General features: G+C 39.0%; 1 protein-coding gene across 1 annotated transcript in view; it reads left to right on the top strand.

Moving 5' to 3' along the window:
- The window catches only part of LOC310914140 (transcription initiation factor TFIID subunit 4-like), a 146,029-nt gene that overhangs the window by 95,470 nt on the left and 34,348 nt on the right, over positions 1-16,211 (top strand). Inside the window, exon 14 of the mRNA XM_083870074.1 lies at positions 5,016-5,138. Within this exon, the coding sequence (XP_083726200.1) occupies positions 5,016-5,138 (123 nt within the window). The remainder of the gene's footprint in view (positions 1-5,015; positions 5,139-16,211) is intronic.

Below are 16,211 nucleotides of genomic sequence, written 5' to 3'. Positions count from 1 at the left end.
ATGTTTGTCTGTGTTTTAGATAAATGTTTTTACTTTCAAAAAAGTTAATTGTTGTTAATGAGTGCGGTTCTGAATTGAAACATTGCTTTCTTTCCAGAGGGCAGAAATTGTAATATGCTATTGATAAGTATATCCATATTATTTGTGATAAAGGCAAGTTAGAGAAAGATTCTGCATCAGCAGCCCAGTATGAAAATGAGAGTGTGAATAAATGCAGCTATCAAACAATTGCATCTTGTTGGTTGATGGAGTGAGTTAGATTCATTTCTGGTAAATCATGTTAAGTAACAGGAAATTATTTTATCAGGATGTACAGATAGTAACAGGTGCTTCATTTGTTTAAATATCCAGAAATTAGTAATGGGCTTAGTTAGAAGATAAACTGTATTGTAATAACAGGCTGCTTTGTTAACTTGAAAATATAATTGATCAAGTAAAGTAAAATACTTAAGTAGTTTTAGTTTTACATATATTTCTAAGAGTAATTTCAGAACACTGAAGATGGTGACATTCAATTCATTTTATTATTAGTGCTGATAATTCAGAGGGCAGATGATGGGTAGGAAAAGACTGGTGCAGGTTGTCTGATATAAGCTATGATAAAACAGAAGTATGTGACTTGGGAAGCAGAAAAAGTTGGAACAGGGGTATGGAGAAGCCAACAATGATGGAGTGTTAAAGGGTGGTCTGGAATGTTAAATAACATGTCTGGCCCAATGTCTTGCTAGTAAGTATCTCCATGAACTGCAAAGATGTTTTCTTGTAAGCAGATTCATGGTTAATAGTGTGCAGAGATGCTCTCTGTCAGCTGGAATACACTGACCTCTGCAAGATGAAGGCCTCTGTTGGGAACCAGTATCAGGATCATAACTCTTCTGATTATTTTTAAATGTAATTTTATGATTCTCTGCTTTCAGATGAGCTTTAAAGAAAACATTAAAAAGCACCAGTGATAATGTATAAAAAGATTGTTGAGAATTTGTGCAATACAGTATTTATCAAGTATTTTCAGCACTTCAGCTGCTGTGTTATAAAACATCAGGGCACTGTGATCTCACTGATGATGTGTTTGATGTATTAGAAATATTTTGATCAACATTCATGCAGGTTGCATAAGGTTATTCTTTCCTGCTGTAGTTTACCACAGCGTGTGTTGTTAAACCAGTATCAGAAACTATATTGTGTTTTTGTCTGGATCTTCTGTACCTGGCAGCATATTCCTTGTTTGTATTAAAGTAATATCTATTCAGCCCAGTGGGGCTTGATGGTAAGTGAGGCACGTAGTGGAGGAGGATCCTCATCTGGAGAGCCTACAGGAGACACAGACAGGCTGGGTGATGTGGGGTGAGAGGCACAGGGAGGTGAAGAACCAAGTCTTACCAGTATTCACCCAGTGTGGGTAGAACAGAGCCCAGCTCCTTTGCTCTGTTTCTTAAGCCAGGTGTCCTGTCAGATGATGACTTATAGGTAGTGGAAAGTCTTGTGCATTTGTCAAAATTAGTATTATGATATCAAGAAATTAGTATTATGATATCATCTTCAGTTTTTCTCATTGATTAAAAAAGAACAGACAAAGAACCTAAGGAATAGATGAGTACAAACCTTTCTGCAGACTCTTGAAGCTATTCCATTTTATTTTTTTGGTAAAACAGCACCAGTTTGCAGATTTCAAAGTGAGGACAAGGTTTATCCCACTACAGGGTATTTAGAGAAATGGCATGTTTTGCTTTACAATTTACACGTGCAAAAAAGCCCAACAAGAGGAACTATGTGCTGATATTCCATGTTGAAACAGCCAGGGTATAGTGTAGGACAGCACAGAGAGCCAAGTAAGTGTTAGCTTCCTGTGGGTTTGCAAATGGTGACTTTGGATAAGATACTGATACAATATTCATATAACCTTTGCATGATACCAGTTATCTATCAGACTGCATTTCTGACCTGCACTTCCCAGGAAACGAATACTTACTCCAGTGCAAAATTTCTTATTCTGCAAAGCTTGACAACTTCGTCTGAGATCACTCTAAGCCAGTTGGCCCTTGCTTAAATATTCATCAGACTTCTGATAATTGTGATAACCCTTGTAGGCTGGCAAGCAAGGCAAATTAGCAAAAAGATGATTGATCTTTTTTTATATGCAGTTTTATCTTCAACCTTTCCTGGATATATGTTATACTATAGTAATAATTTCTTCTCTGAGGTATTTGCCAGTATCTGGATTTGCACATCTATTTACAGTTGCCTTGAAGCCTCATAATTACAATACAGCTGAAATGTCCATTTTCTTTCCCTGACTACAAATAGGGATCAATCGAATTTTAAATGACTGCTTACGGGCTAGCTTCCGATCATGACCTTTGTAAATGATTAGAGCTCACCACTGTTGCTATCTACCTTGAAAGGGTAAGCGGGCAGCTCTGTCTAACTGGCATTTAATCTGGAAGAGAGCCAAAGATATTTGAGCTAAAAACCTAATATGAATTGGCAAAGAGAAGTATGTATAGACCTTTGCACTATTATTTAGATATCTTTCTACGTTTCTTTTTTGTATTTAGGAAATTCTTTTACCCTGTAGATGAGATATGTATTTCTAGATAATGTTATGATAATAACATATGATAATAATATATGAAGTTACAATAATGACTGTGCTTGCAAAGTATATAGCAAAGAAGTGTGAAAAATGGGGTTTCAAACTCTAAATGGCTGAATTCAGTTTTTTGAAGAATGTGAAAATACAGAAGGGTTTTGGTTGGAAGGGATCTTAGAGATTGTCTTGTTTCCCCCTTGCCAAGCAGAGACACCTTCTACTGTCCCAGATTGCTCCAAGCCCTGTCCAGCCTTGGACACTCCCAGTGGCGGGGCAGCCTGTGCCAGGAACTCAGCACCCTCCCAGGGAAGGATTTTTCCTTGTATCTAACCAAATCTACACTCTTTCAGTTTGAAGCCATTCCCTCACATGCTATCACTCCAGGTTTTGTCCAAAGTCCCTCTCTGTCTTTCTTATCAGTTCCCTTCAGGCACTGGAAAACCACAGTGAGATCTTCCTGGGGCCTTCTGTTCTCCAAGCTGAACATGCCCAGTTCCAGCTTGGTGCTGTCAGCAAGTGACTGAGGCTGCACTTGGTCCCGGTGTCCACACCATGGACAAAGATGGAGAAAGTGCCCACTTTTAGTGGTGGTTGGCAGCGGCTGAGCATGAGCCCAGGTGTGCCCAGGTGGGCAGGAGGCCAATGGCACCTGGACTGTATCGGCAGCAGGAGCAGGGCAGTGCCTGCCCCTCTGTGCTGGGGCCACACCCCGAGTGCTGTGCCCAGCTCTGGGCCCCAGTGCTGCTGCCTTGGGCTCCCCAGTGCCACCCTCCCCTGTCCCTGTGCCCCTGCTGGGCCCTGGCACCAGCCTGCAGCCTGAAACACTCCCTGCTGAGCCTGTGAGCAAAGCTGCTCAGGCAGTGCTGGCTCACAAGTGTTTTGACTGCTAAACAAGTTAATCTGAGAACTGCACTAAAGAGGAGCCATGAGGTGGATCTGCTTTTTCTGGGCAGAAGTGGATGGAGAAGTGACTACACTGGCACTTTTTTCCTTAAACCTCCTTTCCTTTTAACATTGGTTGGGGTAGTTCAGGACCTGCTTGTATGTGCAGATCATGTGTAGGTAATGGTTGAAATAGTTCTATCTCTGCTTGTCGATGTCGTCCCTGAATTTCTTGCCTTCAAGTGTTTGAGTCTTTGCAGCAGCTTTCTCACGCTGCTTCATGTAAACAATATGTATTCTTAAAAATTATCTGTATGTTTTGCATTCTTGTTCTCTGAGAGAGAACTTAACTGATAGTCATATTGACCAATGGAGTCAGGAGGTTGTAACCTCCTTGGGCCAATCTTGGCCCTCTGTACAAAATGTATATAAGCCTTTGGAGTCGGATAATAAAAGAGCTTTCCATGATTCACCAAGCTGCTGCCTGCTGTCCTCTGTGAGGCTCCACTCCCACGTCACAACGTGTTGCCCCTCTAAAGGCGTGGGGTAACATGTCAGTTCAGTTTCATTTTAATGAAGGATTGTGCCTGTATCAGACAATGTTTTTATTACCACCACTGAATTTCTTCAGGTGTTCTGTGCGCTGCTGCTGAAGTGGGAACAGAGTAACATCAGTAGGATTAAAAAGCAAACACCTCATCTCAGTTTACTGATAGGTTTTGCAAACCAGAGTTTTGAGATTAGCAGGAATTATTGCTAAGAGCTATGAATGCTTTTATATAATTAAAATAGTATGCTGTGTTGCCTAATCAATTGTCCTTGTGTGGTATTGAAAAGAATATTTATTAAATTATCAGTGTTCCTGAGAAAATGACACTTATCATTAACACTCTGAAAGAATTATACAATTTATAGTGAATATGCCATCTTATCTCTCTGTTGGCCAGAGCATTTTCTCCTGTTTTCTGTAGTGTGTTATATTGTTACATAATGTATCTGGCAGCTGCTTCGAACTAGTCAAATGTATTCTTACCTAAAGCCTAAACCCAGAAAGCACTTGTAAGTTCAGTTTGTAAAGGTTTTGTGACAGCATTACTCTTGTAGCCAAGCATTTAGATAAAGATATTTTATTAATTTAGATTTTTTTAAAGAAAACCAACTATGTTTGAAATATTCAAAATAAATATAAGATTAAAAATTGAGATTTTTAAAATATTTGAATTGATATTTACATTCTTCATATCAGTCTTAAATTGGAGATGTGTGGTTAGTATAGTACTTGCTAAGGCAGTTTTTAATGAAAAGGATGGTGGTTTTGGTAATAGTTGAGATACTTGGAAGCAGAAATCCTGTGGAAAGTAACAAGAACTTCAGTATCTTCATTATTCCTCTATGGACAGGCTGGTAAAATAGTACTGGGAGCAGTAAAATGCTCTCAGGGATTGTGCACGTATGACTTCCACCTCGTGCTTGCAGGTCTGAAGATAACTTTTTGATATGACAAGAGAATAAAAACTCAAGGAGTTGTTTCCCTGTGTGACAGATGCAGCAGCAGGAGCTGGCCCAGATGAGGCAGAGGGACGCCAACCTCACGGCGCTGGCGGCCATCGGTCCCCGCAAGAAACGGAAGCTGGATGCACCTGGCCTGCTGACCATAGGAGGAGAGGTATGTGTGTACCCAGGGCCAGGGAATCACCCCTTCACAGCCTGGGAGGGACAGCAGGGCTGCTTCTGCTGCTGCTCTCAGGGAGTTGTGTCATTTGGCAGGGCATGTCAGCACCGGGGGTCCAGCTGATCTTGCCACAGTTAAAACAACATCTCCTTTTAGTTGTATTTTCAAGTGTGAACTTTCAGCAGATAATTAATGAATATTTTTAAAATAATTAAATGTGAAGTGTAGGTCTTAAACTGTTCATTGCCTTTATATGTGTTTTCTCCTCTGCGTAATCTGAAAAAAACCAAAAAGAGTAGAGAATGAAGAAGTATCTGAAAAACCATAACTGTAGTCTTGCTTACAGTTTGAACCAAGAGCTTGTAATAATACCAGTGTGGGTTTGTGATAAATGTGTGTATAAACTTCTTCCAGAATGTCAAGGTGCCCCCCCCCCACTGCAAAGATGAGTTTATAATCATGCTAAATTGTAATTTCCATAAGAATACTGTGCTCTAGAAATACCATCAGATTCATTAGCATGATTCCCCTGTTACTTTAAGTGGAGAAATAGCTGTGCTATGCGATAAATGTAAAATTGTCAAAAGCCTGATCTATATTAAGGTGGAGAAACAGGGTGATGTGGTGGCACTGCTGGGGGTGGCTCTGGAAGAGCACTGTGTTGTTTAGTACAGATACACTTGGGCTGCTTTTCGTTCTGCTGAGTCTGCCCACGCAGTGGAGTCAGAGGAATTCTCCCTATTACATGCCTTTTCTGAGGAAAATGCAAACATTTTGTTTTGAATAACTAAACTAACAGTTTTGGCTCAGACATTTGACTGTCTAAATGCCAGGCATTTCCAAAGGCCTTTTTGTTTCCCATTTTGGAGAGCTTTTATCTGACTTCTCTCTCTTTTTGTGTGCTAAGATTAGTGCTAGGGAATTAGCTGAGCTGGGAACAGAAGTGGATCTTGTTTATACTCTAAAATTGACTGAGGACTTCAGATACGTAGGAGGTGATCCCGTTTCTGGTAAAATTCATTTCAGACTGAGGGAGTTTCCTGGGTTTTGTGTTGTCCTGTTATTCCCTTCCTTTCAGTCTCCCTCCTTTATCTTACATTCAGTATAGAATTCTGTTCTCCTTCACATGCACCTGTAACAAATCTCAAAGGAACTTTTATTAGAAGCTCAGCTGGGTGGTCATAGCTTTGGCTTTCCCTCACTTAAAAGTAATTGAACCTTCTAATAATACATGGATCCCTTCAGATTTTAGCACTTCACCAAAGGAATATTTTCTCCTAAGGAACAGAATTTAATTTTTATTGTCTATTGTTCCTTCAAAAAAATTATTATTTTGTAAATATTAGTAATTTGATGAAGAAAAGTGAGTGAAGCACTTTAATCAGAGCTCTGTAACTGAATGGATTATGATGAATAGCTTCCCTCTCTTGAAGCTCCTTGTTCTCTTGCTACAGTGCTTCAAGGAAAAATAAAGATCTGGGGCAAATTCCAAAGGCTTCTGGATATTTTTGCTTCCTTTTGCTGCTCCCCTAGCCCAAATTTTGCTGAACAGCCATATTGTTCAATTGGCAAACTATCCTTGAAGGTTTTGCCGATCCCTGGATTTCCTGGAGCCATGAATTGTGTGCCAGTTCAGATGGAATTGCTCCCATCCCTCTCCTCCTAGCTTCTAACCATCCTGGCCAGCTCATAGAGATGGCTGGCTGGAAGCTGATTTCAAGGTCTTGGAAACTGTATCTGCACAATTCGATGTCTTTTGTAGGGAATAGGACCTAAGGTCTGTAGAAGCTGTGTCACACAGCTTGGCTCCTAGAAACTCCCTTTCTGGTATTCTTCTGAGCTTATTAGGGCTGCTATGCAAAAATAAACTCAACTCCTCCAAAACGTTTCACTGTAAAAAGGTACTGGAATGTTGTATCATTTGTCTAAGACTGTCTGATATCTCTTCTTTGGGTTTCTGGAGATTATAAACATCATTATGATTCTGTGTTCTGTGGTACCAACACCCCCTTAGCCCAATTCCACCTTCAAATATCTGACCTCCTCTATGGTCTGGGACACTCTGATTTCTCCCAGCAATTTCTAAGCTGCTTAAAGCCCTTGCTACTGATAATCTCTGCTTGCAAGGTCTGGCTTGGCCAGAGCTTTTTTGACCTGCCCTCTTTTTTGGTCAAAATACCCTGTTTTTGCATTGAAGTTGCTAGTCTCCTCACTAATCTTTTTTGACTTACATGTCTGCTTTTGTTGCAGCTGGGACCCTGCATGTTTACTGATCCAAAGAGACGTCATTTACAAATCATGCCATCCTGTGTGTTCCTTTTCTTTCCCCCCTTTTCTGAACTAACTCGTTTAAGACTTTACTTAGTTGCATTGGCCATTTTTCAGTGAGCAGCGCTGGATTTCAGTCCAGCTTCTTGGTTTAACAGAATTACTAACAATTTATTTTTGGAAATTGGATCTTTTTAATAATACCCTTTTCATCTGAGCAGGAGGTTAATTTAGGAGTAATGATGGATTTTCTACTTCAGAAGTTGATGGAAAAGATTAGTATTTCTGTATTAAAGTACTGCTTGTTACATAGAGAGAAATAGCTCTTCTACAGCTTTTGGGAATGTGGAAAAGCTTGTGTTAATAACAGTAAGTATTTTCTATCAACACTTTGTTTGAGAGTATTAATGTCACTGTGACCCCTGTCCCAGTCCCTGCATTGCTGCCTCTTCCCTTTGCTTGGCCCTGCCCTGGGCTGACCCATCTCCAGTCAATGAGATAGGAACACTGATCTAACAACAGTAAAAAGTGAATAGTTCCTGCTTTGCTTGTTGAAGTAGTTTGGCCTAGAGCCCAGTGAACACTGGAAAAAGAACTTACAACCAACAGAGACAGCAAATGTGAGATCACCTGCACTTCATTTGCTTCCTTTTTAGTACCTTTTTTGCCTGCTCATATTTGAGATGATCTGTTAGAAACACAGCAGCCAGTAGCTCATCAGTAATTCAGCCTGCTTATTATTATAATGTGGTTTAGATCAAGAGTGAAGGAGAAGAGGTAAAGAGAAGTGAGATACCTTTGGAAGGATTCAGTTTCTCTGCCAGGCAGAGTTGAAAATACTGCATTTGTGGAATTTTTTAAAGGTTTTCTATTTCTTTAATAATGCCAGACAAAAATTATTGGAAAATATCTTGTAAAGTCCCAGCTTTTTGGAATTTAGCTTGTGATTATCAAGTTAGGTATCTAAGGATCCTGGCCCACGTTTTGTGTTTAGCAGCAATGCTGCCCGGGTCTGATCTGTGCTGTCGTCCTGTGATGCTCGTGTGGCACTCAGCAGTGGGTGACACAAACAGGCTACAACATTCAGGACAGCAAATAGTGAAGCTGTTCAGTTGGCATCCCTAAGCATCTCTAATGTCAGATTAAATATAAAGTTTGTGTTGCTTTTGTTTACCTTAGTTGCTTTTTGCTTGATTTTGAATCTGTGCACATTTTCAGTGGTATTTTTCCATGAATTATAAGGCTTTTAAGAGTTAGAATTAAAGTTTTGGTTTGTTTATGAAATAGATATTTTCACGCAATTGTAAGAGTTAAAGCTTTAAAGAAAGGATTAGCCATTGCAGGACTAGGTCAGGCAGCCTTACAAGCTAAATATTTGAGTAACTACTAAGGTGGCATGAATGCAGAATTTGCATATTTTTAAGTCCCTCATTTCTTGTTATTAAATTAAAGTACAGAGTTTAAATGAAAGTATTTTTCTGTATTTAATAATAATAGTAATAATTAAATAATTTGGCTTTTCATCAAGACTTATGGCTAGTATACCAAAATACATAAATAGAGAGTATATGTTTGAAATATCTGAGGGTATAATTTGTTTAAATATCGAGTGAAAGCCCTCTCCTGGTACTTGCTGGCACAGATGGTTTTTGAATACTGAACTTCCAAAGGCAGCTTCAGGGCTAGTTCAGTGAATCACTGCCTATTGAAGACAGTCATTTTAGGGATAAGAAAAAGCCCTCTTCCTCACACAGCAGAAGAGCAGTCATCTTAAGAATATTCAGCAAACTATCCCAAACACCATTGTTCAAAATGTGCAGGACCATATGTTGGGCCAGTGTTCAAGGGAGATCTGATACTCTGTGTGTTTTCTCATCCAGTATATTCCAGCCATTATATTAGTCAAGGAAGATAATGTTCATGCTGACCTGGAAAGTCCCAAAACTAACAGTTGAAACAGAGATGTTTTGTGTAGAGAAAAGCTAATTACTGAAGTGATTGTGAGACATATTTTGGGTACGAGGCACCACATTTTTAAATTAAATTAATCTTTCAGATAGTATAACTTGAGTATTTTAAAGCTGTTTTCGTGTTTAGGTTTTGTACAAAACATGATTAATATTCTAGTTTAAGACTCGGAAATCTGTGTTGTACCAGAGGCAGACATAGAGAAGTTACTTAACATTACTATCTATTAGGTGTTTATACTTTTAGTAAGTCCTGATTCCTAAGCGGAAATGTAAGGATGGATTCAGGATTATGTGGGAAGCATTAGGGTTATGTGCTACAGTAGGAAAAAAGTACTTTTGACTGCAGTCTCTTTTTGGTTATACAGTACTGAACATGATTAATTTTACCATTTCAGCTGACATTCTCACTTCATGCTTGGGTTATCCATGGACATTTCAGCAACACCTGCAATTATTCCTCAAATCCATTGTCAATATTTTAACAATATTAAGAAGAAATCAGGATACTAGCTAATTTTCTCTTTGGAATGGGTTAGACATGAACTGTCTCTTGGAAAACCTGGCCTTGTTTCCTTCCTTTCTTGCCCTTTTAAACAATAAGACATGTGTAATGTGTCCTCCAGAAGTCTCTGTTACAGGAGGGTTGTGCCTCGGCTTCTGTCCAAAGTTTCTGCTCAGTGAATATCACCCACTTTAGAAGGTCACGAATCAGCCAAATATATGAGGTATAACTGCTTCTGACAGACCCAAAAGAACTAGAACCAAGGAATAGTCTTTTATTTTGGAGAAAAACACCAGTCATCAACATTGCTGTTCTCTGAGCAGATCTTCAGACTGCTCACTTTTCCGGAACTAAGGTTTATTTTATGGCATCCACTTTCAAAGATCCTTGGAACAACTTGTTCAACAACTCAAGTCTCAGCTTGGTCTTCCTACTGTATGGTTGGCTCTTGATAAATGACTTCTTGGTTAAAGTGGTCAAGATATGTTTAGAAATCTGAAGCCTCTTTACACTGGTTAAGCTTGAGTTATGTGAAAGAGATACAATGGAGCAGAACACCTTTTGCAGGCATTTATGGATCAAGAAGTTAAAGTTTGCTTTTTGTGCTTTTAAGCCCATAGACTAAGAGCAGAACAGGAGGAGTTTTTATGGTTTGTTGTATCATTACCTTTTCAAGCACTCTTTGCTCCATGTCTCAGTGACATGATAAAATACATTGTTCTCTCAGACCTGCTGCTGACAGTTATGATTTCATTTGAGGTATCCCAAAACTATCACTTAAATTTATGCGTTTGAGTTTTCAAGGAGACAGGAGAAAGGAGTCTGTCTTTACTTTTTTTTTTTAATGGAATTACATGCATACTACTTTATAAATCTTGGAAAACTTCAAATTTGACTTTAGCTTGTCTTTTACTTTTGTTTTATTTCCTGCTTTCAAAATCAAATAAATACTAAAATAGATCACCATAAATGTGTTAATCTATATAAAAAGCAGTATTTTAAAACACTCTGTAGATGTTACTGTAATTACAAACTGCACCTTTTTTTCCTTGTTCTTAAACGAATGAGATTTAATTGGCCCAGTGATGAGTTTTCATTTTTAAAAATTTAGTTCCAGTTGTGTTTTAGCCCACGATGAACCCAAACTGTTGTTTTTTTTTTTTAGAATTCTGGTTTTATTTTGTGAAATAAAACTTACAAACATTACTCTAATGCTTATTACAGACTTACCAGTAAAACTAGGAAGACATTGAAGATGATGGATAATGTGATGTTTACATTGATGATTAATAATTGTACCTGAGAGTGAATGTGTGGAGATACATTCCCGTGCCTGTTGCAAACAGCAGGAATACAGACACTGAGTCAGAAGGCAGTAGAACATTTTTGCATGGATCTCTGTTCACAGGAGGAAAGAGTCAGGCAGCAATACAAGAAAATAGCAAGTAGGCTCTGTGCCAGGAAAAACATTCTTTTTTACTAGTAGAACAGGTTTGCATGCTGTGTGTATTCCTTTGATCTATGGAACACAAAATATTCTGACAGAGGTTCAATGATATTAATAATTTTTCCTTATTGGCCAAGAAAATTTGATTTTTACTTCATTTGGAGATGGAAACTGGTCCCACCTGACTGCATGATGTTGATGTAGCTTGCAGGAGGAGACCATGAGAGTATTTTTCCCTCTGCTTCTCAAAGGTTTCTACTGCATTCTTACTTAAACAGTGTTTTGTTCTTTCTTTTCTTAATAAAAATAGAAATCCTCCTCCTTGGTTACAAAAAAAAATTACTGCATTTTTAAAAGAAAATTTTAACAATATAATAATAAATACAGTTGTTTTATTTATGGATTCATTTTAGATACAGTGTGTGCAGCTTATTAGCATGGAGAATGAGAACTTGGCACAAAGAAGTCTGATAGCTAAGAGTTCATCCATTATTTGTCAATCCTTATGGAGCTGTACTGCTATTCCTGGGAAACTTGTGTTTTTCTTGCAAAAGGCAGCTACCTCGAGGATGTGTTGGGACAGAGGGTCAGTGAGTTTGCATTTTAGGGGTTTTTTTGGAAGTTGGTTTTGGGTTGAGTTTTTCTGTATTTTCAGTTGTCTTCTCTCTGTCTTCCTGGTTTTCAGACACTAAAGGATAGAATCTATTTTGCGGTCTCTTTTTTTCTGATGCTCATAATGACAGATTTTTTTCCTTCTGGCTAAATCCTAAGAGGAAGTATGGCAGGGTCTTGCAGAGGGTTTGTCCATTGACTTCAGAAGGTAAGGCCCAAGGTGCTGTGACAATTTTAGATGTCAGTGAAAATAATTTTTAAAACCTGACCAGAAAATTTTCAAGGTGTAACTTTTCAACCTGTACATGGAAAGACTCATAACTATATCTTAAGGTGGCAATGTTTCCCATTGAAGTAATTCTTCCCTAGAGCAGTCAGATGAATCATCAAATAGATTAATTTCCTTCTGCTTCGATCATATTCAGTGCTAGGTAAATTTTGTGGGATAATATTTTTCCTTTCTGTCTAATACCTTTTTTAATGAAGTTAAGGTTTGGAAAAAGTCTAAAGAACTTAAAATGTATTAAGATGCACATTTTTGGATTTTTTCAGCCAATTCCTTTAGAGGAAGTCAAGTAATTTGTTGGTCCTACAGAGAGTGACAATTAATCATTTAACATTTTTAGTTTGCCCTGGGCCTTGAGGCAAACAGTCTTGAACTTCAAGGAAATCTGGTTGCCAGCTTCTAAAGTAAACACCCTACCTAGAAGTGCTGAACAGAACTTGTTGTTTTACCTGCTGCCAATTGCAGAACCAAACCATTGTCCAAGTTGTGTGTCCCTGTGGTGGGAATTAAAATAAGCTGCTCTACTTCACTTTTTCCCCACTTCCAGCGAGAGATGGACAAAAGCAGAGACAGTGGGGTGAGATAACAATTTACTGAAAACAAACAGCAGAGGGATAGAAAATGCACAGGAGAAGAACAATATTGATAGCAAAAGTGCACAAAAGAGCAGGAGATTTACACACAAAAGGGAGTTCCCCACCTCGGTTCAGCTCCATGTGGCTGAGACCAAAACAAGACCTGTTCTGTGTGTGAGAAATGGATTTGTAGAGGATTCTCAAAGCCTGACTGAAAGCTCACACAGTCTTATACACCTGTGTGCAAACTGAGATAAAGTATGCTGACTGAGAAAAGCCATGGAATAGGACAGACATTGTTGAGAGCGAAATGGAACTAGAAAAAAGTTTCAAATGATGACCTTGCAAATAGACCAGATATTTTAGAGAAATAGAACTATGAAAGATACATTGTACCAAACCCATGTGGGGTATTTTAACAGATGATTGTCTTAGAAGCGTTAGTATCATTATGTAGCAAAAGCTGATATGCCAAAAACCACTTATAATGTATTGTAATTTAGGAAGTAGTTTGACTTCTGATTGTGATGGTGTGAATTGTAACATCTGTACCCTCTCACCCTTCTCATGAGACTGAAAATGGAATAAAAGTCTTTAAAACACCTCTCAGGAGCCCTGTCTCTGTGGCTCAGCTGTGGCACACAGGTGTTCCTGGGATAAAAACAAGGTGGTGGTGCTCCCACAGCCTCATTTTCTGTCCCTGAGACAAGAGAAGCAGTGATGGACAATCCCACAAAAAACTGGATTGTCCATGTGGTGCTGCTGGCTCCTGGCTGTGGTCACAGGGCTCAGCTCCATTCCTGCTCTGACCTGCATCCAGGCCCCAGCTGTGTCCTGCTGAGGATGGGCGGGATGAGCAGTGTCAGGAGGACACTCTGCAGTGCAAGTCCAACAACTTCCCTGGGGAAGTAACTCACCAAAACGCCACAATTCTGGTGTATGGCCACATGTTCTTCCTCCTAAAGCCACATCCCGAGGGATGGTGTGGCTGGTATGGAATAGCAATGGCCCCTCTGCATCGGCACTGGGCGTTATGTACAGCTGAATGTGGTCTGGTGATAAAAAAGTACAAGTTCTTGATTTAAAAAGGAAACAAAACAAAAACCTGACAGATAAACAGTTCATTCAGAACTTGCTGTCATCTTATGCGTTCAAAAAATTATCCCTTCATTTTCAGTAGTCCAATTGAAAACAAGCTTAGTGTGTAAGGAAGAGAAATTAAAACAGGCCTTTCATGCTTTCCTTTTACCATGTGCAAGTCTTTCAAGTTTTTACTGTAAGTCAGAATGTCTTTCTGAGTGTTTAATGTGTGCATATCATATGTATATCTGTGCACAAAATTTAAAGGCAAGTCCCTATTACAGGTTTCATAAGTGATGTCATCATAAAATGACACAATAATCAGTAGTTTGTGGTGCAGGCAAATTGATTTTGATCAATTTTGCTGTTCAAGGAACATGATGCATTTTAATCCCTGTGATCTAAATTGCAAAAGTATTTTGAGCAAATACTTGTTTAATTTGGAAAGGAATGCTCACCCTTCTTTTACACATGTTGACCAGTCTCTTACTGCCTGCACTCATTCAGAATTTGGCTGAAATTTGCCAACGATAAAATTCAAAGGTGGAGCTCAAATATTTAAATTTTGAGTGGAATGAGCTTTTCGGCTTTGTTGTAAACTGTTCACAGGTAATGGAACAAACAGTGTGCTTTGCACATCCTTCCTTTGTAGGAGTGATGGCATAGTGGGTCCTGTTTGGCCACATTCATGAGAAGTTGAGCATTGGAGCTCCAAACCTGCAAGGACATGTGCACATGCTTAACTTTAAGCAGAGTGGTGAGTTTGTTTGAAGTCAGTAACGTGCCTCGTGTAGAACATTAATTACCTGCAATGAGCTTTTGTTGGAGCGCTGTGTTCCTGTCAATCTCCCTGCCTTCCCACTGCATGAGCTCGGCTTTGCTAATCCCTGACTGGTTCTGGTGGAGGAAAACACTTTATTTTCTATATTGCCTTCTATAGTAAAACCAGGGTTTTCTTTCTAGAAATTGTCATATGGGGTGGTTTTGGAAAGTCTCATGCTATTTGACCGTGGAAGTCTTTGGGACTAATCGGTGTGTGTTAAATGCAGGTTTATGAAGTTTCCCAATGTGTCTTGAATATTACAGGCAATATTTCGCTTTCAAAGAAATAATACAGTAAAAATAGCTAAGAGTGGGATCTCCATCTTGGCGTTCCTTTTGTTACATACTCTGTTCTAGTGAATGACTAGGAAAAAAGGGGTTTTTTGTTTTTGTTTTGCCTGGAGTCAAACAGGAGCATGCTGGTTAAAGGGATTCTGTGGGGGCTGGAGAGGGCCTGAGGGAACTCGGAGAGACATCTACCACCAGCAGCTTGTCTGTTCTAGCTAATTATAGCTGGGGTACTGTTTACTTTAGTGGTGTACTCCTTATTTATTAGTTACTTGGTTACTGCTTGCCTTCAAGTTACAGGCTGGCAGCCAGTTCCTGCAGGGGAGGTGCAATAGGGAGGGAAGGGCATCAGGCAGAACTGCAGCTCCTCGACCTTGGCAAGATTTCTTCAGCTGGTGGAGTTTGGGGTTTTTTTAATACTGGTAACCTGAGAGACAGTCAAAAAGAGAAGCAGAGAAGTTAAAAAATAGCAACAACTTAAGGAAATTTTTTACCATATAGAAGGACTGTGGTGATAAAATTATCATGAGTGTCTCTATGACTTGTAAGTCAGAGTTGGTTTTTTTTCCCTCCTCTTCTTCTGTCTTTGGAGAAAAATCTCGCTTTTTTGGCCTATATGAAGTTACAGTGATTTGCATAAAATTACAGTCTTTATAGCTTTTTAACTGATATGAGTTCCTGGGATTCTGGAGTTAGTTTCACGGGGTAGTTTTGCTAACGAGTTACAGATCACTTTTCTAAGCATAACTGAATATACACACAGACATTTCAATGTTAACTAAAACCAAATTAAATTATTACAGAACTTGGGTATGGAAACCATAGGTCACTTAGGAATCTCAGTCCTTGACAGTCAGACTTTTGGGCTGTTGAACCACTTGGGGAATTTTTACCCTACCTCACCCTCAAGCTTTTCTCATGAGCTTTGAGCTGGCCTGTGGATGAGGTGTCTGAAGGAGGTAGTGCAGCAGACCTATTTTCACTGATTTTTATTACTCTGGAGTATTCTTGATATAATAAGTATCTTAGTAAACAAAAGGGCAAAGAACAGCAGTGTTGTATGGGAAGGAAAATAAGGAGAATTATGAGGTTTTCTGCAGCTGTGTTTGAGAAAGTAGAAGGTATCATAAATAGTGATTTCTATGCTATAGCAGCATGAAAATAGTGTTGGCCCATGCTATAGTTTTTTCAAGAGAAGGGATAATTCTCCGTTCTTT

This window comes from Zosterops lateralis, assembly GCF_965231275.1.
Source record: "Zosterops lateralis genome assembly, chromosome: 12".
Lineage (NCBI taxonomy): Eukaryota > Metazoa > Chordata > Aves > Passeriformes > Zosteropidae > Zosterops > Zosterops lateralis.
The sequence above is the reverse complement of the archived record's forward strand: the minus strand, read 5'-3'. Positions and strand labels throughout refer to the sequence as shown.